This window comes from Phoxinus phoxinus (assembly GCF_949152265.1).
Source record: "Phoxinus phoxinus genome assembly, chromosome: 25".
In the NCBI taxonomy this organism is placed as follows: Eukaryota; Metazoa; Chordata; class Actinopteri; order Cypriniformes; family Leuciscidae; genus Phoxinus; species Phoxinus phoxinus.
In genome coordinates this window covers 8455602-8483578 of record NC_136900.1, presented here as the reverse complement: position 1 = coordinate 8483578, position 27977 = coordinate 8455602, and the positions used below count along the sequence as shown (strand labels likewise).

The 27977-nt window shown below is 42.3% G+C and overlaps 1 protein-coding gene across 1 annotated transcript; it reads left to right on the top strand.

Annotated features, from left to right (window-relative positions):
- Positions 1–60: 60 nt before the first annotated feature.
- On the top strand, positions 61–27422 carry hps5 (HPS5 biogenesis of lysosomal organelles complex 2 subunit 2). The gene is made up of 24 exons (XM_079604188.1): positions 61–202; positions 1375–1490; positions 2662–2772; positions 3242–3306; positions 3395–3587; positions 3902–4032; positions 9289–9510; positions 9629–9700; positions 9826–9914; positions 10369–10547; positions 11311–11469; positions 12116–12275; positions 13906–14017; positions 14440–14452; positions 18508–18641; positions 18727–18795; positions 20474–21027; positions 21821–21941; positions 23056–23205; positions 23350–23469; positions 23681–23794; positions 23875–23981; positions 24981–25296; positions 26354–27422. Exons 2-24 carry the CDS (start codon positions 1386–1388, stop codon positions 26412–26414), a joined length of 3357 nt encoding a protein of 1118 aa, XP_079460314.1. The 5' UTR covers positions 61–202; positions 1375–1385; the 3' UTR covers positions 26415–27422.
- Positions 27423–27977: the final 555 nt, after the last annotated feature.

Below are 27977 nucleotides of genomic sequence, written 5' to 3'. Positions count from 1 at the left end.
TGAATCACTGCGCGTCACAATGAGTGGATCGCTATGGAGAAGTAGCGCCGGTCAGTTTTCAGTCAGCTGTCAAACACACTGACTGCAGGAATTACAGTGGCGAAAAGAAACACATGATCGCCACTTTACACACTAAATGATTCATTTTTACTACATTTCTGGAGGTTTCGCAGATTTAAATGCGTCTGGAACTCAGGAGGAGGTAAAACACGAGTTTATACATCTTAATTCATGTTTAATGCGTTATCAAAATGCATGAGGTGACATTTAGCAACTCAAATAAGTTAAACTTATTTATTTATAAAATAAATAACGTTTCATTTTTTTTAACATATATATTGCTTTTAACGTTTAAATGACATAACTAAGGATTTAAGGAAATAATGACGAGGAGAAGTAGAAACTAAGCCGTTGATTGTGAAAGTACCTAACGTTAACGTACATTTCCAGCTCAGGATCAACTTTGACCTTAAATAAACTGTTTTTTAAGGACAAAAACTCAAACAAAAATAGATTTATTCGATGTTTTTTGCTTTTTTTGGTGAGTTTTAAACTCGGATCTCGTGATTGACAGTCATGCTAATCGGCTAACGCGGCGGTTTGATTTATAACTTCTAACTTTGAGATTCACCTTTGACGCTATATAGTGTTTCATAAAATGAACTCTTATAAATATGTGCTTAAACTAAGCGGAAGTGGTAAAATGTGTGTATATGTGTGAGAGAGTAAGCGTTTTGTCTTTTCTGCTGACTTTCAAATGTGTGAAAAACAAATAAAGAGAATAAAAGTTCCCCAAAATAGATTATATATTACGTTTTTGTTGTATATTTGTTTAGTTTAATCATTGCTTAGTTCATACAGTTTATGTCTGTATATATTGTCCTTCAATGAAACTATTTTTGTGTGGAAAAGCAAAGGAAAATCACAAAAAAAAAATAGAGGAGAGATGCATGGTAACGTTAGTCATGCTTTTTCAATTGAATTTCCCTGGAATCATATGACTCTGAGGAAAGCTGTGTCTCAACCTAGTGAGCTTACTGTACTGTGCTGCTGCCTATCGACGGCTCATTTTGGGCATAATCCGACTCAGAACGCACTTATGATGACCAAAAGTGCTGCTGATTGAGCTCTTAAATCACCTGTTTGAATGTTTGTGTACCTGGTAACAATGTTTGCATACATTTTTGTGATTGGTTGCTTGTTAAAACATGCCATGCATGCATAATCTGCCCAAGTTGCTGTTTGGAAAACACCTGTGATGCCAAAAAAAAATGCATCTATGATATACACCAAAATGCTGTCTAGTTAGACAAACATGCTGCATTTACTAATGATTCCCACTAAAAAGCCAATGCTATTGTTGTTTCCTCTCAGGCCGGTGCAGGATGATTCCTGTGGTTCCTGTGGAGTCCTGCACTCATGTCCTGGCAGAGTTTGACTGTCTGGACCCCCTCCTTTCCGCCCTGCGACTGGACTCGGGACGTATCAAAGTAACATACGCACTTACCTGCTTAACTACCTCAACTATTGCGAAAGAGTAGAAGTGTTTATTGGTACAGCTTTTATGGCAACTGTTATCAAAGCTGACCTGAATTGCGGTTGGTGGTGTTTACTTTTTAGGGAGCTTAATTTAACGTCTTTCAGTATCTGTTCAATTTATTTGATTTCATGCCATAAGAATAATAAAGGGGAATCATTTAGTAGATGAATCAAACAAAACATGTTCGGGTCAAGTAGTTTCACCGGCAAAACCAAAAGAAAAGAAAAAAGAGAAAACAAATATTTTTCATTAAGAACATTACAATATATTTTCTTTTCTTTTTGCATTGTGACATTATAGTATTAGATTGTTAGAAATTAAAGAAATTTATTATTTTATTCATCAAAAAGCATTAAATTGGTCAAATGTCATTGTGAAGAAATTTTTCAATGTTACATAAGATTTTAATTTCATATAAATGCTGTTAAAGCATCCTGAAAAAATAACTACTTATATATAATTGCGATTTAAGTGTTGCATGTAATATTTTTTTATTTCAATAATGAGGATTATTTTATTGTTTCATTACGTTAATGACAACTGGGTTAATTGTCATGAAAATGATCTTCATAACCATTTTCTGAAAATTCTGTTATTAATCACTCACCCTCATGTTGTTCCAAACCCGAAAGACTTTCGTTCATCTTCGGAACACAAATGAAGATATTTTTAATGAATATGAGAGATTTCTCTCCCTCCATTGACAGCTACGCAACTACCACTTTGCCGCTTCAAAAAGTTAATAAAGAGATCGTTAAACTAATCCATATAAGTGGTTTAGTCCACATTTTCGAAAGAGACTCGATCGCTTTATATGATGAACAGATTGAATCTCTTTATGAACTTTTTGAAGTGTCAAAGTGGTAGTTGCGTAGCTGTCAATGGAGGGACAGAAATCGCACAGATTTCATCAAAAATATCTTCATTTGTGTTCCGAAGATGAACGAAAGTCTTACGGGTTTGGAACAACATGAGGGTGAGTAATTAATAACAGAATTTTCTTTTTGGGGGAATAAGCAAACAATAATGTTATATTTAATTATTTCTGATTTCAGGATGAAATATGACCTGTACATTGTGAGATTCACTCTAATATCCTTCTCTCTGTCTGTGTCCCGCAGTGCACATGCCTCTCAGTGTCCAGAAAGTGGCTCGCTCTGGGCACGTCTTCCGGAGGACTTCATCTCATTCAGAGAGACGGCTGGAAGCAGAAACTCATCCTCACACACAAAGTACGCACAACCAATCCATTTCACAAGTTACACAGTTAGTGACTGAGTTGATGCATTGAACTATCAGCAGTGTTGAAATGCTATTGTCCAATGTTATCAATTGTGTGCAGTCTGCAATGGTATATGCATGATGCGTTTGCTTCTTCCTGTATTTTATTGGCACTGTGAAGTAGTTATTGATCACACAGTCATAGTCGGAGTAGTGATGCACTATTTATTGTCGTCTATATTGGTATCATCTTTCACTTACATCATGCTCTGCTTTGACTCACGAAAAGTGTTTTTCAAGGTTGGTGAGTAGCAAGGAAGCAGGAAGTGTTTACAGACGAGTGAAAATAGGGGCAGAATGTAAAAAAAGTCCTGCTGATTTCTGTGATGCATCACATAGAGAAACCTTAATGTCTCTGGATGCTCTTTAAAAAAAAATAAAGATTTATAATATCTAGTGTGTATCTTTGTCTTTATTTAGGAAGGCTCAATCACGCAGGTCTCATGCTGCCCCCATGATGAGGACTTTATTGCTGTAGCAACAAGGTATTCATCTTCGCCACATCTGCGTTTATATGTGCTCCTGGTGTTTGTATTTGAAAATCTGGATGCTTTTCTTGTGTGTGTATCCCAGTCAGGGGGTGGTGGTGGTGTGGGAGCTGCACTTGGAGAGGCGTGGCCGTCCTGAGCGCGTGTGTGTGTCCTTTGAGCATCGCGGACAGACGGTAACATCTCTGTGCTGGGACACCGCGGCCCTCCGAGTGTTTGCTGGAGATGTCGGGGGAAAAGTGTCCTGCGCCCGGGCTGGGTCGTCAAAACTCGGGAAGGTACAAGAAAACTTTTTCACGTGTTCTTACTGATCCCAAACTTTTGAACGGTGGTGTATTTTATTTTTGAATCTATGCTTGTTCAGTTCATCTTTATTCATTTCCCGATGCAATTTGGCAGCTTACGAGCATACACATAAGATAAAGTCATACACACTACAAAAAAACTAACAAACAAAAATCCATCCTAAAAAAGAATTTACCTTAAGTTTAAAAACTTTACAGCTGAGGGGATAAATTATATTTTTAACCAAAAAAACTTTTCTAATCGGAGCTTGTGTGTTTGTTTGTGGTTTGGTTTTGCTTCCAAACAGGGCTCTGCGTTTGTGATCTTCCCAGTTCAGACCATCACCACTGTGGATTCACGTGTCGTTCAGCTGGGTTACACAGACGGACACTTGATGGTCTCGTCTCTCAGCCGCTGCTACCTGTGTGACACAGAGAGGTGTGTGTGTTGGCAGGAAACATGGGACAAGACATCCCTTTACCCGCAATTAGTTAAAAAAAATATTTGTTCATTTTGAATTCTTGATGCAAATGTATGAATTGGGCTCTTTATTTGATCAAATTCATATTTATCAAACATTGATATCACATTTCCCCCATGTCCTCAGACCATGACTTAGATTAAATGTATATCAAATGTAAAAGAAAAAGAAAAAAGAATCTGAAAACATTTCTTGATTTGTTTTCGGGATCTGCTAAAATAGGTTTTCATACTTGAATGTTCAAGAAACACATTATATTTCCCAAATTCTCCATTGTTGCTGCTCCTCTCTTCCCAGCCCCTCCTTCTAATAAGCATAGTGTGTTTGATTGGTCGGCTGGTGTGTTGTGATTGGCCCTTTATCATAACCGCCAGTTTCAACCAAGCGTGCTCCACAAGCCCTGAAAAGTGAAGCCAAAGCGTCTCGATCGCCCCCCGTTGGCTGGTCCTAGTATAGGTCATCATAAACTCCGCCTCCCCGTGTTATTCAACGGGACGTGAGACCAACTAAACAATTAAATTGCACCTCAAATATCTTTTTTCCAAAGGTGGTTTCTGTCATTTGCTGTCGTTTTTATCATGCTGATGTAAGTTCAAGTGTCTGTTTTTAAAATAAGTTTGTTTTTAGTTAGTTACGTGATGCTATACAAACGGTGGTGTAACGTCATGATTGGCAGAAGTAAACTTTTTTTCGGGATCTTCGGAGGACTGAGGAGATTATATTTACTTTCTTTTAGCAAGCCTTGTCGTACTGGAATCAACAGACACCAAAATTGGAGCAGAACGGAGGAACGGAGCAGACCACTTGAAAAGTGCAGGGAGAGTGCATTCTGCGAGAGTGAGGGCGGGGCATTGATTTTCGTGGCTTTACTTCCTGCTCACTACTGCGCAGACTCAGGTCCCGAGATCGCTACCGCCCAGACTCAGGTCCCGAGATCGCTACCGCGCAGACTCAGGTCCCGAGATCGCTACCGCGCAGACTCAGGTCCCGAGATCGCTACCGCGCAGACTCAGGTCCCGAGATCGCTACCGCGCAGACTCAGGTCCTGAGATCGCTACCGCGCAGACTCAGGTCCTAAGATCACTACAGCGCAGACTCAGGTCCTGAGATCGCTACAGCGCAGACTCAGGTCCCGAGATTGCTACCGCCCAGACTCAGGTCCTGAGATTGCTACAGCGCAGACTCAGGTCCCGAGATCGCTACCGCGCAGACTCAGGTCCCGAGATTGCTACCGCGCAGACTCAGGTCCTGAGATCGCTACAGCGCAGACTCAGGTCCCGAGATTGCTACCGCCCAGACTCAGGTCCCGAGATTGCTACCGCCCAGACTCAGGTCCTGAGATCGCTACAGCGCAGACTCAGGTCCTGAGATCGCTACAGCGCAGACTCAGGTCCTGAGATCGCTACAGCGCAGACTCAGGTCCTGAGATCGCTACAGCGCAGACTCAGGTCCCGAGATCGCTACCGCCCAGACTCAGGTCCTGAGATCGCTACAGCGCAGACTCAGGTCCCGATATCGCTACCGCGCAGACTCAGGTCCCGAGATTGCTACAGCGCAGACTCAGGTCCCGAGATTGCTACAGCGCAGACTCAGGTCCTGAGATCGCTACAGCGCAGACTCAGGTCCCGAGATTGCTACCGCCCAGACTCAGGTCCCGAGATCGCTACTGCGCAGACTCAGGTCCCGAGATCGCTACTGCGCAGACTCAGGTCCTGAGATCGCTACCGTGCAGACTCATGTCCTGAGATCGCTACCGCGCAGACTCATGTCCTGAGATCGCTACCGCGCAGACTCATGTCCTGAGATCGCTACCGCGCAGACTCGGGTCCCGAGATCGCTACTGCGCAGACTCAGGTCCCGAGATCGCTACTGCGCAGACTTAGGTCCTGAGATCGCTACTGCCCAGACTCAGGTCCCGAGATCGCTACTGCGCAGACTCAGGTCCCGAGATCGCTACCGCGCAGACTCAGGTCCCGAGATCGCTACCGCGCAGACTCGGGTCCCGAGATCGCTACCGCGCAGACTCAGGTCCTGAGATCGCTACCGCGCAGACTCAGGTCCTAAGATCACTACAGCGCAGACTCAGGTCCTGAGATCGCTACCTCGCAGACTCAGGTCCCGAGATTGCTACCGCCCAGACTCAGGTCCTGAGATTGCTACAGCGCAGACTCAGGTCCCGAGATCGCTACCGCGCAGACTCAGGTCCCGAGATTGCTACCGCGCAGACTCAGGTCCTGAGATCGCTACAGCGCAGACTCAGGTCCCGAGATTGCTACCGCCCAGACTCAGGTCCCGAGATTGCTACCGCCCAGACTCAGGTCCTGAGATCGCTACAGCGCAGACTCAGGTCCTGAGATCGCTACAGCGCAGACTCAGGTCCTGAGATCGCTACAGCGCAGACTCAGGTCCCGAGATCGCTACCGCCCAGACTCAGGTCCTGAGATCGCTACAGCGCAGACTCAGGTCCCGATATCGCTACCGCGCAGACTCAGGTCCCGAGATTGCTACAGCGCAGACTCAGGTCCCGAGATTGCTACAGCGCAGACTCAGGTCCCGAGATTGCTACAGCGCAGACTCAGGTCCTGAGATCGCTACAGCGCAGACTCAGGTCCCGAGATCGCTACCGCCCAGACTCAGGTCCCGAGATCGCTACTGCGCAGACTCAGGTCCCGAGATCGCTACTGCGCAGACTCAGGTCCTGAGATCGCTACCGTGCAGACTCATGTCCTGAGATCGCTACCGCGCAGACTCATGTCCTGAGATCGCTACCGCGCAGACTCATGTCCTGAGATCGCTACCGCGCAGACTCATGTCCTGAGATCGCTACCGCGCAGACTCGGGTCCCGAGATCGCTACTGCGCAGACTCAGGTCCCGAGATCGCTACTGCGCAGACTTAGGTCCTGAGATCGCTACTGCCCAGACTCAGGTCCCGAGATCGCTACTGCGCAGACTCAGGTCCCGAGATCGCTACCGCGCAGACTCAGGTCCCGAGATCGCTACCGCGCAGACTCGGGTCCCGAGATCGCTACTGCGCAGACTCAGGTCCCGAGATCGCTACTGCGCAGACTTAGGTCCTGAGATCGCTACCGCGCAGACTCATGTCCCGAGATCGCTTTCGCGCAGACTCAGGTCCGAGATCGCTACCGCGCAGACTCAGGTCCCGAGATCGCTACTGCGCACAGACTCATGTCCCGAGATCACTACCGCGCAGACTCAGGTCCCGAGATCGCTACTGCGCAGACTCAGGTCCCGAGATCGCTACTGCGCAGACTCAGGTCCCGAGATCGCTACTGCGCAGACTCAGGTCCCGAGATCGCTACTGCGCAGACTTAGGTCCCGAGATCGCTACTGCGCAGACTTAGGTCCTGAGATCGCTACTGCCCAGACTCAGGTCCCGAGATCGCTACTGCGCAGACTCAGGTCCCGAGATCGCTACCGCGCAGACTCAGGTCCCGAGATCGCTACCGCGCAGACTCAGGTCCCGAGATCGCTACTGCGCAGACTCAGGTCCCGAGATCGCTACTGCGCAGACTCAGGTCCCGAGATCGCTACTGCGCAGACTCAGGTCCCGAGATCGCTACTGCGCACAGACTCAGGTCCCGAGATCGCTACTGCGCACAGACTCATGTCCCGAGATCGCTACTGTGCAGACTCAGGTCCCGAGATCGCTACTGCGCAGACTCAGGTCCGAGATCGCTACCGCGCAGACTCAGGTCCGAGATCGCTACCGCGCAGACTCATGTCCCGAGATCACTACCGCGCAGACTCAGGTCCCGAGATCGCTACTGCGCAGACTTAGGTCCTGAGATCGCTATCGCGCAGACTCAGGTCCGAGATCGCTACCGCGCAGACTCAGGTCCGAGATCGCTACCGCGCAGACTCATGTCCCGAGATCGCTATCGCGCAGACTCAGGTCCGAGATCGCTACTGCGCAGACTTAGGTCCCGAGATCGCTACCGCGCAGACTCCGGTCCCGAGATCGCTACTGCGCAGACTCATGTCCCGAGATCGCTACCGCGCAGACTCTTGTCCCGAGAACGCTACCGCGCAGACTCAGGTCCTGAGATCGCTACCGCGCAGACTCTTGTCCCGAGAACGCTACCGCGCAGACTTAGGTCCGAGATCGCTACCGCGCAGACTCAGGTCCGAGATCGCTACCGCGCAGACTCAGGTCCGAGATCGCTACCGCGCAGACTCATGTCCCGAGATCGCTACCGCGCAGACTCTTGTCCCGAGAACGCTACCGCGCAGACTCAGGTCCTGAGATCGCTACCGCGCAGACTCAGGTCCCGAGAACGCTACTGCGCAGACTCAGGTCCTGAGATCGCTACCGCGCAGACTCTTGTCCCGAGAACGCTACTGCGCAGACTTAGGTCCCGAGAACGCTACCGCGCAGACTCAGGTCCTGAGATCGCTACCGCGCAGACTCTTGTCCCGAGAACGCTACCGCGCAGACTTAGGTCCGAGATCGCTATCGCGCAGACTCAGGTCCGAGATCGCTACCGCGCAGACTCAGGTCCGAGATCGCTACCGCGCAGACTCATGTCCCGAGATCGCTACCGCGCAGACTCTTGTCCCGAGAACGCTACCGCGCAGACTCAGGTCCTGAGATCGCTACCGCGCAGACTCAGGTCCCGAGAACGCTACTGCGCAGACTCAGGTCCTGAGATCGCTACCGCGCAGACTCTTGTCCCGAGAACGCTACTGCGCAGACTTAGGTCCCGAGAACGCTACTGCGCAGACTCAGGTCCTGAGATCGCTACCGCGCAGACTCTTGTCCCGAGAACGCTACTGCGCAGACTAACAATGGCGGCTTCAGTTCTCACCAATGGAAAAGAGCGAAGGGGCGTCGTCCATCTTTTTTTTACAGTCTATGGTTTCAACACACTACTAACTAACCCAACCAGGCCCCGCCCATTCAATCTGCGCATGAATTATTAAAATGAGAAATATTGTGACGTGTTCGTTCCCAGAAGAAACTCAAGACTACAATGGAGGTGTTTCAGGGAGTTCAGAAACAGCGACACTGATATAGAGAATAACTCCCACTGGAGGGACTTTGTGCTTTGTAACTTTGCAGAGCTTTTTCATGCTCAAACACCAACATTACACACTAAAGAAAGAAGAAAAAAAGCATACACGTGACCCTTTTAATGCATACACACACTTTTAAGAAATAAATTCAGTGTGTTCCTGTCTCTCTTTCTCTCAGGGAGAAGTTCTGGCGTGTGGGTAATAAAGAGCGAGACGGAGAGTTTGGGGCATGTTTTCTCCTGCAGGGTCAGCGGGGTCAGGGGGGAGGTCCTCCTGCCCTGCTGTACTGCGCCCGGCCCGGCTCACGCATATGGGAGTCCAGCTTCAGTGGAGAAGTCCTGAGCACACACCAGTTCAAACAGCTGCTGGCCTGCCCACCGCTGCCCCTCGTCTCTTACAAGTGTGTGTTTGTGTGTTTAACACTTACTTGTGACTTCATTTTGGCCCTTAGTTCGGTATCTCCATTCTTTTTCTCTCATTACATTTTTGTTGTGTATTTTTACATGTCTTGTGTTCAGGAATGAGCCTCATTTCAATCCCGCACAGACGAGTCCACAGTCTCTGGCGTTCCCAAGACTCCTTCAGTTTGGGTAACCACTTCCTGTATTAAAACAACACAGTATTTCATATCTGCTGTGTGTATTATGACTACGAAGATAACGTCTCAGGTTAGAAAGGGTTTTGGTGTTAATATTTGACTTTTTGTGTTTCTTAGTGATCAAAATCTCCTCACCTGGACGGATTCTGCCATTTACATCTTCACCCCTCACAGTGGTCAGGTTCTGCTGTGGACAGAGGTCAAAGGTGAGAGGTCATGAAAGTGACGCATGCACAAAAGTATATTCTCTCCAAAATATAATGAATCGCATATTTAAAAAAATTTTTTTTATGATATTATAGCTCATTGGTCTTTATCTGTCTTCCAAAAAATATTTATTTTAAATATAACATTTTATTATAAAATTAATAGTTAAATAATTATGGTAATAAATAAATATTAATAATATAAAATCAACCCAATTGACATAAAACATAAAATATATTTAAAAAATATTAAGTTTTTTTTTGTTGTTGTTATTTTTACAATTGTATTTTTTATATACGTATTCTTTTTATTTTTTTACTAATATATATACTTTTTAATAAAAATAAAAATATAATAAAATATATATTATATGACAATTTTGATAATTTTACAGCACTTGGATCCATATCAGTTAATGTATAAAGCACATTTAATATCTGTCTTCCTCTATAGATGTGGTGGAGATTTCAGTTTTCCGTAACGAGGTATTTTGTCTCCATGGTGATGGACGTTTGTCTCACCTGTTGCTGGTGTCACCTGAGCGCTCTGTGGAGCGGCTGATGAAGAGGGAGAACTGGACGCTCGCCGCCACCGTCTGCTGCATGTTTCAGCACACCGTTATTACATCCAGGGTACGCACAAACAAGAACACATTGAGCAGGCATTTATACTGCATGCTGTTTTACATACTAGTTTAAAGGCCCCTGAAATCAAAATTTCAAGTTTTTGAGCTTTTAGTATGAATATGTTAGCCTTAAGGTTATGAATAAGCTGCTGTTCCAAAACCATGACAAAATTCACATTTAGGACATATAAGCGTTCAAAACTTACAGTCTCTCACTTCCGCCAAAATGGATCACAGATTTTTATGACATCACCGCGGACACAGCTTCTCATCACATCTTCTGTCCAATCAAATGCTCTCTAGAATCTAAAGCTCCGCCCCCTCTGCTATAAACACCACCTGGCCAAAGCGACCGTTGACACATCACGGAGCAATATGGGTTGGAGATGTTCGGTTGCTCACATGCCATTTTCCAACTGTTCGTTGGTTAAGAATGAAATGGCTAGAATTTATTCACACCTCTACTATTGAATCCAGTGTATCATCAGCGCTTGGATTCGCTTCCATGGTGCTGTCAAGTACGACTTGCAGTCTGTGAGATAAACTAAACGCTATTGGATATTTTGAAAAGGGGGAGGGGCCATTCAATACGTCCCAGCTTAGCTTCCTGTTTCAGTGGAAATTACGTCAACGCATCAAACAAAGCTGCGTGTTCCAAGACACTTCAGTGGGCTTTTTAAGAAAGAGGGAGTATATACTGTTCAGTGTGCTTTAAATATTACGCTAGTGCTCCATCCCAAAAATAGTCTCTCTCTTTTGCATTTCTTCAGGCCAGGAAGTCCCTACCCATTGATCGACTGGAGCATCTTAAGGCTCAGCTAAACTCCGCCTCCCAACAGCAGCTGATTGGTCAGCTAGAGGAAGTGATCAGCAAACTGGAGCCACTGGACTCGGCCTGCAGCAGCCGCAGGAGCAGCATTTCCTCACACGTGAGTGCAAAAACACACAGACATATGTATAGATACTAGGGCTGTAACGATATGCGATGTGAAACCGAAATCGTGACACTCAGATCCACGAACCTGTGTCGCGGTGTGATAAGGCAGAATCGCGACACACCCCTTACAGCTCCCAGAGTTATCCTTCCCGTCCAGATCCAATGCTACCACATCTTTAAATTACTATTAGTATTATTTGAAGTTAACATTATAAAATACGTAGACCTACACCACTAAACTAGTTGAGGATACATTTTTTAATCTAACCTGAAATGGCCGTTGCACGCAAGCGTCAGCGGGGCGTATTTTTTTCGGTGTGCTAATCAATAAGTGCATTCACACCGGGAGCAGGAGCAGCGCTCACGCTCAATTAAAGTAAAAGCACACTTTTGATGGACGAAATAAATGTGATTTCACACAAAAAGTGCCTAAAATTAGGCAAAGTAGGCAAACAAAAGAAAATGAAGACTTTTTTTTTTTACCGGTAGGTTTTTCAAATGTTATTAATGTTATATAGAATCGAGGTTCGTATCGAATCGTGGGTCAAAAATCGTGATGCGAATCGTGGGTCTGGTGTATCGTTACATCCCTAATAGAGACACATTTTAAAAAATGCTAAATGACTCTTCCTGTGCAGGAGAGCTTTAACGTTCTGGACTGCGGCATCTACCGCGTCATCAGCCGAAGAGGCAGCCAATCGGATGATGATGACACCAACTCCCTCGCCAACCAATCGATGCTTGAGGAGGAGCGGCTGAAGGAGTTCAATTTCACTGAGGAAGAGCAGGTGGACAATGGTGAGACGGAGAGAGATCGATTTCAAACCTAAAAGGGAAGTAGTAAAAGTTCGGCTCTCTCAGTGGGGACCAGAAAGGGACTTTCTGCAACACATAACTATTTAGCTTGTAAAACTACACAGAATCTGTAACACTGTGTCTTAAAGCAACCCGTTTTTAGTAATTTGACATATTTCAGAGTGAACAAGGATATTCAACAAGAAATAAAAATGTAAAGTGGGACTTAATTTTATTTACTGTGACATCAGCCAAAAAACAGAAAGCCATTTTAGAGGCAGAGCATACTCTTATTTTCCATTTGGAATAACATGCATGGATGAATTATGGAGAATAATAACACCAGGAACATGTATTATAGGGGTGGTTGATTATGATTTGACTTTTTTAACTTTAGTTAGTGTGTAATGTTGCTGTTTGAGCATAAACAACATCTGCAAAGTTACAACGTTCAAAGGGAGATATTTGCTTTTTAAGGACTACAACAAACGGCTGGTAGGGACTACACAACATTCCTCCCGGATTAGTGACATCACTTACCCTAGAATTTACATAAACCCGCCCCCGGGAACACACAGTCCATGTTGAGAAGAGGAAGAGTTGTTGTAGAAAAGCACATTTGTGAGTTTGCTCAAGCTGTCACATCCGTCTTTTCACAATCAGGACAGTACGTAACACAAATGCAATAGAGAGTCACTCTGTAGGCATCTTACAACAGTTCCCACACGAGCAATTTATAGATTATCATGACAGAATATACTAATTGAAGATAGTTAACTCCACATCAGCAACATAAATTCATCAACTAACCATTCAGGAACGTCCTGTTGCATTCTACATGTTTTCACTTCTTCTTGAGTCTCTCCATCTTTGTCCGACTCCAGTTTAAACATAAAAGGCAGAACAGTTTCTGTCATTTTAGTGCTTGTCTGTGAGGTAATTGAAGCTGCTAACACACACATACAAGCTCTTGAAGCTCCGCCCTCTGTGCCGGGAGCAGCAGCTCATTTGCATTTAAAGGGACACACCAAACGACAGGTTTTTACTGACCCTCAAAAAGGGACAACTTTAACATGCTGTAAAAAATTATCTGCGGGGTATTTTGAGCTAAACTTTCACATACACACTCTGGGGACAACAGAGTCTGAAAGCAAAAAAAAAAAACTACATTATGCAACAAACTTAGCCAATCAGAATTGATCTTTAATAACATTTTTGATGTTCAATAAAGGGAACCAATGATTTGAACTGCGTGCAGAGCTATCGAACAAAATAAAAACCAAGCGACTGACAAATATTGCAGTTTACACTTATGACAAAAAAATATAATTTTCAATATTGTGAATTTTTAAATGGTTTTATAGTAGTAATTGTATGTCAGTGTGTTGTATGTCAAATATTTTGCAATAAAATACACTAAAAACATCAGCGAGCTGCAGTTTAATCATTTATCTGGTGTTTTAAACACTTTTTTCTGATCAGTATTCTAGCTGACCTTTGTCATGTTATGAATCAGTTATTATTTGCTTTATTCTGTGCTTTCACCTGATTGTTTCACATCTTCTGACTTTATATTCTCATTCTCTTCATTCATCTCTCTATCATTTCAACTTCTCCTTTTGCTATCCTGAAGACTCTCAGTCTGTGCGTGGAGAAGGCGACAGGTCAGACCTCGGCTTGCAGTTTCTGCCTCTGTCTTTCCGCTCAAAACCCCCACGAGTCGCCCTGCAGGCTGTTCGAGACAGGTACACACACACACACACACACACACACACACACACACACACACACACTTAAGCATCTGACCACATAAATTCCCCTCTTTTTCATTGTAATTTCATTTCCTCTTAAATTTCACACCATGCGCAGTCTGATTGGCTGGGTCATAAGGAAGCTCTAATGCTCATTAAAGTGCAGCTGCTGATACCCAGGTTATTTTTAAAACTGTAACTTCCTGTTTTGTCGTTGTCACATATGTCCTTGACACATTGTCTCATTTTACGCTGATGCACATGATTGGCGAGGTTACCAATTATTTCTCTTTCTCTTTGTTTTTTATGTATGCAGACGTTGTTTATTTGAAAACCAGCTGCTTATGTTTTGGACTGTCATTGCTGATCTTGGTTATGATCGTAGCGATTTATAATTGTAAATGTGTGTATGTCAGTGTCTCTAGCTTTTAGGCCGTGGGCCGGACCCCGAAATTGTGAATTTCACAGATCCCTGCCAAGGAACTAAGTGATTTGTTTACAGATGGCATGTAAAAATTCTTATAAGTAGTGTAATCATTGTTTCCAACGTTGATGTGTGCACATTTTATGAAGATATCGATTTAAACTCTTACATTTTTAAACGGGCAAATTTGTAGAACTACTAAATCGTAGCGCCAGAAAACGTAAACAAATCACCCGTCTCCTTGACAACCTGTCACGTCTCCCTGACAACCAACATATTTGATACAGTAACTTTGCTCTTTTTATAACGAAATCCTGCGATTTAAATAGTCTTTATATACTTTTTGTCTACACGAGCTATACTATACATTGTGCACTTACCGTCAGAAGACCTCTAACGTTATTGATCACCTGTGACATACATAGAAATTTACATAGACCGCATAACAACAAAGCGGGACGCGATTGACAGCCGGTGTGCGACAATCTGAAGTGCTGTAACGTTATACATGTTGCTTCTAGGGCAAAAAGCCCAATAACCTTATTTTCTCAAACAAGTTGGGCATCATTTGTTCAGTGTGCCCAGAAATGGGTTAACCTCAACACTGCTGAGAGTTTAATAGCTGAAAAAGCCATAGCAACATTCAATTTAACAGAAACCTGGAGAGCCCAAGATGTGCCAGTTAATGTGGGCTTCCATAGGGAATGCTACATGCTCATCACCAATAAAGAGAGAAATGGCAGCCAAAGATACTGAAGGTATGTATCAAATCCATAAATTCTGCAAATTTTCTATTAAAATAATTGTGTATTGATCGTGTAACTTTGGCTATGTGTGTATTGTAGTTAGTTTAAGAAAGTATGTTAAATAAACCTCACACTACCAGTGAATCTTAACTACACAAAGTGATTTTTTATTCATGTATATTTTTGAACACTATCTTAAAAATTGTATTGAAAAGCTGGAGATTTAACAAGGGCAAAAAGCATATTCAATATAAGATTACAGTGAATAGTGTAAGGTTGACAATGAATTGAACACAAGTCATTTTTTTAAAGGAATGTTTTATTTGAAACAAAGACATTACATGGTATTCTTACAAATCTAAACAGTGAGATTACTAGATTAAAAGTAACCACCTTTGATAAACACATTCTTTGTCATATTTGTCTACCTGACAATTCATCCTATTCATACTGGAATATATACCAAAATATTTTATATTCCTCTGTTCTACAGGAGAAGTTTGCAAAGCCTGCCAGACATACCTCCCCCAATGCAGCATGGATGGAGGATCGAGGGGGAATTCTATGCAGTTCATTGGATGACATTTCCACCAGCACCAAAAAGTGTCTTGGAGCTTGTGCATTGCCAGTGCAAAGCATTACAATGTGTGGGGGGGAACTGCACATGTAGAAAGCACCAGCTACCATGCACAGACATGTGTCTATTGGTGCTTTTCCACTGCATGGTACGGCTCGGTTCAGCTCGCTTCACTTTTCCACTGCGTGGTACGACTCGACTCGGTACGGCACGGTTCGGTTCGCTTTAGCTCGGTTGCTTTTCCACTGCAGTTAGTACCGCTTCAAAGTGGGTGGGACTGATCGTTAATCGTTGCCGCCTCTACTGGCTCGGTAGTCACTTTTTAGTTTTTTTAAAAATTTTAAGTTTGTAGGTCCGGTGGTAGCCGTGTGCGGCTAAGAGCTGTGCTACTTCTTGGAACACTTTTTCATTCCGTGTTGCCCCATCCAGCTCTCACTGGATCCACTCCTCGGCAACCAATGAGAGGAACGTCTGCACCTCGTCCACTGACCACGATTCAGCCATTTCTTGTTTGATTTTTTTTTTTACCTCTTTTGTCAAGTAAATACTCTAAAAACAGGTGCTACCGCGTTGGCTGTTGTCTGGCTATTTACATCTAGCGGGTTTAGTGTCTCGTGTCGCAAATACAATGACGCTGAAGTGACGATTTTGTCTGATCAATCAGTGATCTGCAGTGTTTTCACGTCACATTTAGTATCGGTACGGTACGCTTGGAACCTCAACAGAGGTGGTACCATTTAAAGCGAGCCGAAGCGAGCCATACCGTACCGTACCATGCAGTGGAAAAGCGCCAAAGCGTGCTGTGCCGTACCGAGCCGTACCATGCAGTGGAAAAGCACCAAAGCGTGCTGTGCCGTACCGAGCCGTACCATGCAGTGGAAAAGCACCAAAGCGTGCCGTGCCGTACCACGCAGTGGAAAAGCGCCATATGTAGGAACTGCACCAACGCTGTCTAAGGATGAAACACACAACATTGTGAACGTGCAGCCAAGGCCTGAGTACATCTTTAAATAACATGACACTAATAAAAGTTAATCTGGTTCAAGTTCGTTTTTGTCTGGTGTTGTAAATTCACTAAATAGCCCTAGTTAGCCGTTGATAATCTAACTCAGGGGTTTTCAAAGTGTGTGGCGGCCCTCCAAACAGTTTCAGGGGAGGATCAATGGAAGTGAAACTATTACATTACTTGCATTAGTTATCAAAAGGAGATCACACAGAATAGCCCACATGTGTGAGAGTTCAGATACAGTAGTTTTTGGGAACTGTTTTCCCCTCATCAGGCTGAAACTAATAAATGCCTTAGGACAGACCTTTGTTTATAACTGTTTGGTGCAGTAAGAAGTTATGTTCAGCAATATTAGGCTATTTTGGCTCAAATGTTGAGTGCCTATGGGATAAAAAATATATAATTATGATCCCAAAGGCATCCAGGAATTGAGCGAAACTTACCAAGTAAGCTAAAAATGTGGTGGGGGGCACGTCGTTTCCCACGCTTTGTTTGAAGGCACGCAGTCTCAGACTTTGAAAACCCCTTATCTAATGTTTGCCTTACTATAACATTAGCCAACTATACAAAATAAATCCAACGTGCACGTTGCCTCATGGAGATACCGTTAATACGTTGCCTACTTCACCAAAGTGAGGTGTTCCAAGAGCGTCTGCCTTCTGCCCTACAGATGTCGGCTTCACCATCAGGAGAGGAAACGCATGCAAAATATACAAAATACAATGTGCAATTAGACAGGAATCAGGAGATAACGTAAGCTAACTATATAACCGTGTGTGTTTTAGACATCTCCCTGCCCCAACATAGCTGATTCAAACTGTCAACTCATTATGAACTATGGAAGCTGTTCATCTGTGTTGGAGCAGGGAGTTGTCTAAAACAGGCAGGACAACGTGTAACTTACTCCTGGAGATGTTTGGGAAATACTCTCGCAGTACATAAGCTTCACTTCAAATAAGATAAATTCATATAACTGTTAGCTAGTTACACGGAAGGGGCTGAACGATGGAAAAAAACTTTAAAACTTTCTTCTTCTGGACGAAAAAAAAAAATAACTTCAGCGTCATAGTCAACATTTTAAGACAAATGCAAATAAGCCCTTGATAAACTCTTTACAACACACAGTTAAATAAATAATTAGCTTGCGGTATCCACAGAAAAAAAAGCTGATCCTACCATACAAAGTTACTTCAGGTGCTAACACTAGCCAACTTGCCGTATACTACATTTAAAACGACAAATAGCTTAGCATTACCCACGTGTGTAGCATTCGGCGAACATATGCCAAGACCAATGCATTCAGACTTTTTACAATGTTTCGGATAATGCTAGTGCTAATCAGTTACCTACCGTTTCCACGATGTGTGGTGCAGCCATACTGTAGCCAAAAAACGGAGGACTCGCCACTGACCGGCCGCCGCGCCCGCGAGTTCAGTTCACATCCGGGTCTTCGGGCACCGGTTCAAACAATGACGTGATTGGTCAACTCAAGTTGACAAGGTAACAACACGAGCTTTGATTGGTTCTTACTCCGGCTAACATTTTGTGGTTAGCTAGCGAGATTATATCTACGTTATATTTTTAATGTGCAACAATTGACGTTGGAAACAAGCAGTAATGTGCTCAACAACAATTTATAAAGCCAGTTATAAAAAATTAACCAGTTCCCTGGAGGAGATCTATCAAATCGAAAACTAAAGGAGAAAAACAGACTTGGCCCACTGCCTATTTGTGAAAAAGACGACCGAGAAGATCAACACGCTTCAGATGAACTCAGACCTATGGCCTCGGCCTGACCTCAGGGAAGGCGTTCAAGGAGAGGTCACGGCCACAGCGACTCCTCTTCCAGAGGAAGACGAGCATGAGTGAGTGTGTAAATGTTGTCTGACTCCTGCTATTGATGGTTTTATATTGTTTGTATTGTGGTTTTTGATTGTCTCTCTCTCTAAGAATGACCGCTGAGCTGTCCAGCTCGGAGTCTGAGCTGCAGGAGTTGAGAGCCGCCACAAAGAAAGCCATGTGAGTTGCTTCCTACTTCTGCAGACAGTTAAACTATAAGCTAATGAGTGTTTACATGATACATTAATGAGAGATGGTATTATGTAAGATCAGCAATGATTATTTTGCTAAAAAATATTTCCGTTTCAAATAAATGCTTTTGAACTTTCTATTCATCAAAGAATCCTGAAAAAATGCATTACGGTTTTCAGACAAATATGAACCAGCATAAAACTGATAATAATAATGTTTCTTGAGCGTCAAATCAGCATATTAGAGTGATTTCTGAAGGATCATGTGACACTGAAGACTAATGTGTAATGATGCTGAAAATGTAGCTTTGATCACAGGAATAAATTACATTTTAACATATATTCATAACATATATTGTTTTAAATTGTAATAACATTTCACAATATTACAGTTTTTACTGTATTTTTGCATAAGAGACTTCTTTCAATTAAAAATAAAATAAATACTAATCCAAAACTTTGCAGTCAATAATAGTTTTTTTTTCTCAAGATTTTTGTTTTAAATACATTAATGCATAAGGGAAATCATGTATTTTAAATGCATAATTTTTTTCAAGTCACAGTGCTTTTTAGCCTTTTGCTGTTCATTTTTAATGGACCTGCTTTGTGGTAAAGGATTTTTATTCAGATGAATATATATATACATATTCAAATGTAGTCTCTCAATTAATGTGAAGTCATAAATTGCATCTATAATACAGTGCTATGCATAAGTTTAGACACCCATGCTAAAGTTGACTAAAAAGAGGAATAAAAAATCATCTTTTGGAGATTGAACTTAATGCCTTAATTTAAAAAAATAGGAAAAATCTAACCTTTAAGGACACCAATTTTCTTTGTGAATGAATAATGTATCGTAAATAAATAAATGTTCTTCCTTAAAATACAGGGTGCATAAGTTTGGACACCCCTATGTTAAATTCCCATAGAGGCAGGCAGATTTTTATTTTTAAAGGCCAGTTACTATATGGATCCAGGATACTCTGCATCCTGATAAAGTTCCCTTGGCCTCTGGAATTAAAATAGCCCCACATCATCACACACCCTTCACCATACCTAGAGACTGGCATGGAGTACTTTCCATAAGATCATCTCTCAATGCAAATCAAACCAGCTATTAGGCTAACTGAAATAAAACCATGCCAATCTCTAGGTATGGTGAAGGCTATGTGATGATGTGGGGCAATTTTAATTCCAGAGGCCAAGGGAACTTTATCAGGATGCACAGTATCCTGGATCCATGAAGTAACTGGCCTTTAAAAATAAAAATCTGCCTGCCTCTATGGGAATTTAACATAGGGGTGTCCAAACTTATGCACCCTGTATTTTAAGGAAGAACATTTATTTATTTACGATACATTATTCATTCACAAAGAAAATTGGTGTCCTTAAAGGTTGGATTTTTCCTATTTTTTTAAATTAAGGCATTAAGTTTAATTTCCAAAAGATGATTTTTTATTCCTCTTTTTAGTCAACTTTAGCATGGGTGTCTAAACTTATGCATAGCACTGTAATTAAAATAAACATTTTGCAAGTACTTTAAAATATTTTAAAATAAGATTTTTAGACTCCAGCTTACTCCAGAAATTACTAGACAATCACTGTGGTTGCTGATGCTTTTACTGCACTCTGAACTGCTATTAGAGTTGATATGTGTTCTGTTGTAGCTCTCAGATCCAGAACCCCATGGTTTTACTGGACCCCGTCTGTCTCAGCGATGTGCTCCAAGACTGGGCCCCGGTTCTGGAGAGGGTTCTGGGTCCTGAGGATTACACCGTACCTAGAGAAATAACTCCCCTAGAGGAGGAAGAGCTCGTTTCATCAATGTCCTGCTGCGTCGTGGTTCAGCCAGAGATCTTAACAGCGCCCTCTACTAACCTGGATGAGTCCGCAACCCTCCCTGAAGAAGAGGACCTTGGAGAGACCATCCCTTGTTCCACCGCCCCAGTCAGAGCGCCATTCCCACCTCTTGCTAACCATGTTGAATTAATCCAGCTGTTTTCCCCCAAACCTCTGCCCCCTGACCTCCAGGCTGACCTCTCACAGCTGGCCTGTCTTTATCTGGAGATGGGCTGCCCCGCTAGCGGAGGGGTCGAAAGTGTGTGTGTGTTCCTGAGGAGGTTCTTCTTCCTGTTGGACCAGGAGAGAGTGAGGAAGATGTGTATGCTGAGATACAGAGAGCACCGCGAGGTGCTGAAGGCGTACATCGCTGGCATGCTGGGTACGTTTTCACAAAAATGAACAGTAACTGTTATAATAAACCTGCTTTTTATTGCAATTCTGCTAAGGGAAGACACTACAGGAAAAAAAACATTGTTTCTTTTAATGCTATTTGGCTTTTTATAACATGTTTTTTCAGAGTAGTGGAAACAATACATCTAAAAAGCACATTTGAGTGTTTATTTTATTGCATGTATTTGCATCGTTTCAATCACAATATCTATTTTAAAAGGCAATGTGTTTTTTCTCAGAAATCTCCACTTCAGCAGCTTTACACACACCAAACTTTGCAGTTTAATTCCTATCTGTATTCTTAAGGTTTTAACGGAAGGGTTCATTCATATATAATTCGCCTGATTTTATACAACCTTTTATTCCTAAAAACATGGTGACATTTTTGTTTTGTTTCTGGCAGTTGACAGTATTTTATGATTTATGGAGTGATAAAAAGAAAAATCCAAAATATGTCAATATAATATTTTAACAAAATGAAAAAGGAATTTTGAACCTGGCTTTATCCAGTGTTCAGATGATTTATGGTCTGGAAATATATACATAATTATTCCATATTTAATTAGGGAATGCCTAATTTGCATATTTAAACATATAATTTCAGAAAACTTGTAATACATCAAGAATTTAATTAATTAATTAAACATGAATTTTTCAATTCTTAATAAACTTGAACTTGAAGTATGGTGATATAATTTTTGTACTGTATATATTTTCACCCTTTTCATCTGAGGTGTCATGCCTTAATATTAATACTATTAACAATCTGTGGCGGGTGGTAGAGTTCACTCAGGCCAGCAAGGTGGTGGAAGTGATTCAGAAGGGCGACCTGCTAAAGTCTCTGCGCAGTCTGAGAGAACTTCAGCCCTGGAACACACCTCTGCTCTTCTCACACCTGTACAGGTGAGTTTACATCACTCAGAGCTAAACACACTTAGTATCTATATATTATCAATATGTGACCCTGGACCACAAAACCAGTCACATGTCACACGGGTATATCTGTGGCAATAGCCAACAATACATTGTATGGGTCAAAATGATAGATTTCCCTTTTATGCCAAAAATCATTAGGATATTAAGTAAAGATATTTTATCTTCCATGAAGATATTTAGTCAATTTCCTACCGTAAATATATAAAATATTTATTTTTGTGAGTGAATGCAGCACAATCGTGAACATAAATGCACAACTTTAAAGGAGATTTTCTCAATGTTTCGATTTTTTTTAACCCTCAGATTCCAGATTTTCAAATAGTTGTATCTCGACCAAATATTGTCCTATTCTAACAAACCATACATCAATGGAAAGCTTATTTATTCAGCTTTCATATTATGTATAAATCTCAAAAATTACCCATGTGACTGGTTTTGTCATCCAGGGTCACACCTGCAGAGGTGTGAATTAGGGCTGCACGATTATGGCCAAAAGGATAATCACGATTATTTTTGATCAATATTGAGATCACGATTAATTATCAAGATTATTTGTTGATTTTAACCAAAACATTTTAACTCGCGCGCAGACACACTCGGTCTCTCTCGCTCTCGCCCAGTTCGCTTCACTTTTGTTCAGTCCGGCGCCTCAGTCCACATCTGAGCAGTCTACATAACAAGCTGCGCGGTGCAGGGAACAACTCTGATTATTGGCTCATGGGGTCACGTGATCAGACAGTGGTTTACGGAGCGCTAGATTGGCTTTGCAAAAAAAAAAAAACTTTAATACGGAGCGTCCTATGAACGGAATGACGCATTTTGAATATCGCACGGTCACACGAATTTGAACGTGGGAAGCCGTGATCATGATTAAAATTCGATTAATTGTGCAGGCCTAGTGTGAATTTATAATTTTGTACTCACTTATTTTATTTTATTTATGTATTTTGTGTAGCTTTGAGTATTTGAATGTATGTGTTAAGTGTTATATGTGAAGCACCATGACAGTTTAAATGAATTGCCCCATTAATAAAGCTCTAAACTATTTATATTGAATATAATGTTTGCTTTCTTTCTGTAGACTCTATGAGAAGCACGGGGAGCTGGCCGTTCGTGCCTACCCGCAGTTCTATCCCACAATCCTCCCCTCTGACATCATGGCTATGGCTTTACCCAGCCACTTTCTGCCTTATCTGGACAATCTGGTCCAATCACGAGCTGAGCAGCAACGGTACGACCGTGTTACATTATACACTGTTTTACAATGTGTGTTAGTCACGATTCTTAAGGTTGTGTGTGTGTAATTTTTACACTATGATAATGTTTTCTTGTTTTTGAACATATAATCTATATAAATGTTTTTGTCATGTCCCAGGTTGTCTTTCTTGGGTTCTCTTCTCCAGCCAGAAAGTCTGCGACAGGATTGGCTGGAACTGGCGTTATCCCATGATGCCCCACTTAGGGATGACACACTCACTACTGACGGACAGCCCAGGTACACAAAACGATTTTTGTCTGTAAAACAAATGTTGTCCCCCAAAAAATATGCACTGAAAGGTATGTATTTATATGTGTATTATATATATTGTATTCTCTCTCTTTTCTCTCTCTCTCTCTCTCTCTCTCTCTCTCTCTCTCTCTCTCTCTCTCTCTCTCTCTCTCTAAAATATAAAATTTTGCTGATTATAATGTCTCCTGTGCTGTAGGTGGCACTCTCATTTCTTCAGCTGGGGTTATGGGCGTCTGCTGTCTCTGCTGATCCGCTTGCCTGCTGATCTGACCTCCAAACAGAAGATGCTAGAGATGTGTAGAGCTCAAGGGTGAGTGTAGAATCAGAATGGATAGAATTCAACCAGAATGGGTAGTTGTATAAACTGTGACGGTGTTATTTGTCTCTCAGGTATTGGATGGGTTACCTGCACCTGTGCAGAGAGTTGCAGCGGCGAGCAGAGGCTTTCAGCGCCATCTGCAGACTGGATGACATAACGCTTCTAGAGGAGGAGGATGGTAAAGCAATCACAGATACTCAAAAACTGTCTTTTAGATGAACAGACGAAGAGACTGTCAATAAAAAAAAGTCTAATTCGCCAAGAACTGTCCGTCGGACACTTAGGCCCTGTCCACACTAACACGGGTATTTTCAAAACCGCAGCTTTCATTCTATGTAGTTTGGCCGTTCGTCCACACGCAAACGCAGTATCCGGTCACTGAAACCAAACTTTTTGGAAAAATCCTGCCAGGGTGAAGATTTTTAAAAACTCCGGTTGCATTGTTGTCATGTAGACGGTGAAATTTTCAGAGATTTTGGTTTGTGACGTCAGAACCAGAACGGTAATAACCTTTTTTTCCAGGTTTCTGATTGGCCAACATGGCTTTACGGTAAGGGTTATATCGCCACCTGTTGGTTTGTAATGCTCTTGACAGAGCTTAATAGCATGTTTTTGCTTTTAATTTTTTTTTTAAACGAAGGAGGAAAAACGATGTTTATAAAAATACCTGTGTATATGTGGACTAGGTCTTAAATAACCCATGAATCAGTTCTGCAGCATTTTACCGTTTTCAACTAAATTGTAAAACGTTTTATGCGATATCTAATGCCTGGTTCAGATTACACGATTTTAGCCCGATTTTGGCACGATCCGTGCCAAAGGTGCCGAGGGTGTCGTGGGGATTCGTAAAACGACAACGGGCGTCTGGACGCAAGACTCGATCGTTTCATCTCGTATAGTGTGTCATAGTGGGCGACTGAGTAAGTGAGTGCCTTTGTGTGTGCGTGTGTGTGTGTGTGTGTGTGTGCGTGCGTACGTGTGAGTGAGTGTGTGTGTTTGTATATACTGTATGTGTGCGAGTGAAATGTGTGCGTGTGAGACGGCACGCGATGACTGGTCGGAAAGCAACGTGTAGTCTGACATGTTTCTTGTCCACGACACGACAAGACTTCACAGTTTTAAGCATATCGTTGTCATGTAATCTCACCCTGAAATATCGCTTTCTCTCTTTCTGTAGGTATTGTTCCTCAGTCTCTTGATGAGTGGGTTTTGCTACTCCAGCTCTCACAGCAAATCAGTTCAGTCGACGAAGCGCCGCCCACTTCATCTCTGCCCAGCAGCACCAATGGATCCTGTTCAGACGACACCAACAGAAACGGTTCAAATGACTGGAGCATTCGGGTCAGCCCAGAGAACATCATCCTGCGTCTGGTCAAAGTCTTCGGGCCGGACCAGGCCCTGGCGGCCCTACAGGAACGCGGGATACAGGTGGATCTCAGTTCACGCTCCACGCTGGTCTGTGATCTGCTGCGTATGGCTGAGAAACGGCAAAGGTGAGAGCATGAAAACCAGTAAAGTGCAGTACAGGTGAAACTCGAAAAATTATAATACTGTGCAAAAATTTCAGTAATTCAACTTAAAAGATGAAACTAATATATTATATAGACTCATTACATGCATAGTGAGATATTTCAAAACTTTATTTGTTATAATTTTAATGATTATGGCTTACAGCTTATGAAAACCCCAAATTCAAAATTAGAACAGGTTTTCATAAGCTGTAAGCCATAACAATCCAACCGTCTCCGTTGACTTTGCATTGCGAGAGGCTGCCTCCTTGTCATTTCTTGCTTCTAACAAAAGACAGAAAAATGCCTAAAAGCTGCTGTGTGACAAGGTAAGCTCAGCAAACAAGCTAAGAAACCCAGAAATAAGTTTTTATAAGCTGTCGACCCCAAAAAACGAGTGTTTTAAGGACTTAAAAGTGGACACAGGCTGGAACGAATGGGTAAATTGTGTGATCCTGACACTCAGTATGCACTAAAAATACAGTTACGTGTGCAGTAAGTTAAACATTTGGTCACTGGTGAGTCAAATATCCAAATGTCAGTTTTATATATTATATTTCTGTTAGATAAGCTATCCTGTGTTGCCGATGACGTTCTCCTCCAGCGGGCGTAGGTTTGTTGTAATGAGACACGTTACGCTCTGTCTCAACTGCCTATCCACTTTTATGTCCTTAAACACTCGTTTTTTTTGGGGTCGACAACTTATTTCTGGGTTTCTTAGCTTGTTTACTGTACACCTTGTCACACAGCAGCTTTTAGAAAAAATTCTGTCTTTAGTTAAAGCAAGAAATGACAAGGAGGCAGCCTCTTGCAATGCAAAGTCAATGGAGACGGTTGGATTGTAGGGCGTGGCCTAAATATGCTCTGTCTCTATATACTGTATTGTGCAGTGTGCTGTGCGCTAGTTTTCTTTTGGAAATGTCATTTGAAAACAGTAGGCATAGTGTAGTATATACTGTGCAGTGTGCTTGTATTCCATCCTGAACATGGGTAATGTTTATCAGTTTTTCTTCTCATGCATTTTCTCTCACTGTCCTTTTAGAGCCCTGATTCAGACCATGTTGGAGCGCTGTGACCGGTTCCTGTGGTCTCAGCACGCTTAAGACCCCCGTGTCCATCTGATCTCTGCGTATGCCTCCAGAAGCCCGTGCGGCTCTCAGTATGGACACACTTGCGCTCTCTGTAGTCATTAAACAACTGCTCTGGGATCAGCTCTGTACGGCTGTTTCTAGATCAGATCATCTCAGTTCACTGGACCTTTTCAGTCACAATCTAACACAGATTCGAGCTTTTTCACACCAGTACTAATTTGACTGTATTGTGCTGTAAATGATGGAAGTGCTGCGCTGGTGTCACATGACTCTAAACTGTTCTTCAGTATTTCGTCTCCAATTTAGCTATTTAATAAGGTGTTGACTCAGTATTAACAATGGGCCTTTTTAATGAAATATCATTCAAAAATCCGTTTGTACATAATTTATCCTATTGAATTGATGCATCAATTTATGTTAAGATGCTTTAGATTCTATATCCGCTCTGCATAAGTGTTTTCCATATTATATGAGGAATATATATATACAATATTCCTTAAATAGATATGGAAAATAAATTAATGCATATTTATCTATTTAACTGTCTTAATGTGATTTTCATCTGCAAGTATTTGAGAACAAACATGGGCCTTATCAAACAAAGAAAAACTAACAGACTTGTGTTTAACAGAGATAAATATAAATAGATATGAATGTATGAACTAAAGCTTTTTGTAACTAATGCCATCTGGTTTATCAGGCTGCTCTTAATGAAAAGCTCAATAAATATGAGTATCATGTTAATTTATAATCGTGTGGAAAGTGTCCCTTTAAATGCAATAATCAGTATCTCTTCATGCAAACAAATATAATTTATAAAGACTACTAGCAATGAATTAAAGTGATTTTTTTCACAGTGACACTAGATTTGGATGGTAAATGGTACAAAACCACCAGCTTGGCACTGGTTTCTTCTGTATGTGGCGCACGTGGTCCAATCAGACGTGTAAAGTTATTCGCTTCTGTGCGTCAAACTCGTGTTCGGCGAGAACAACAGCCTTTTTAAAGTCATCAAACTGGAATCCCCGACTCTGTTCTCTTCACTTTCCAATTTCTCTTATCAGACTTTCAGAACTGTCTGTTTTTCCTCTGTTGCTCCACTGACCTCTTTTCCAGGTGTGTCTTCAATCTGATCGTACCCGTGCCAGCAGAAGTGTCGTCCGCAGCAGGTGGGCAGAGAGAAGGGGCATTACTGGAAATATTGCCAGCAAACCCATTACCAAAAGTATTACACATCCTGCACCGTTTGAGCTCCAGACGTGAATGATTCCTCAAATGTGACCCTGGATCACAAAACCAATCACGTCGCACGGGTATATTTGTGGCAATACAAATGTATGAGTCAAAATTATAGATTTTTCTTTTATGCCAAAAATCATTAGGATATTAAGTAAAGATCATGTTCCATGAAGATATTTAGTAAATTTCCTACCGTAAATATATAAAACATGTATTTTTGTGAGTGAATGCAGCACAATCATGAACATAAATGCACAACTTTAAAGGAGATTTTCTCAATGTTTAGATTTTTTGGCACCCTCAGATTCCAGATTTTCTAATAGTTGTATCTCGACC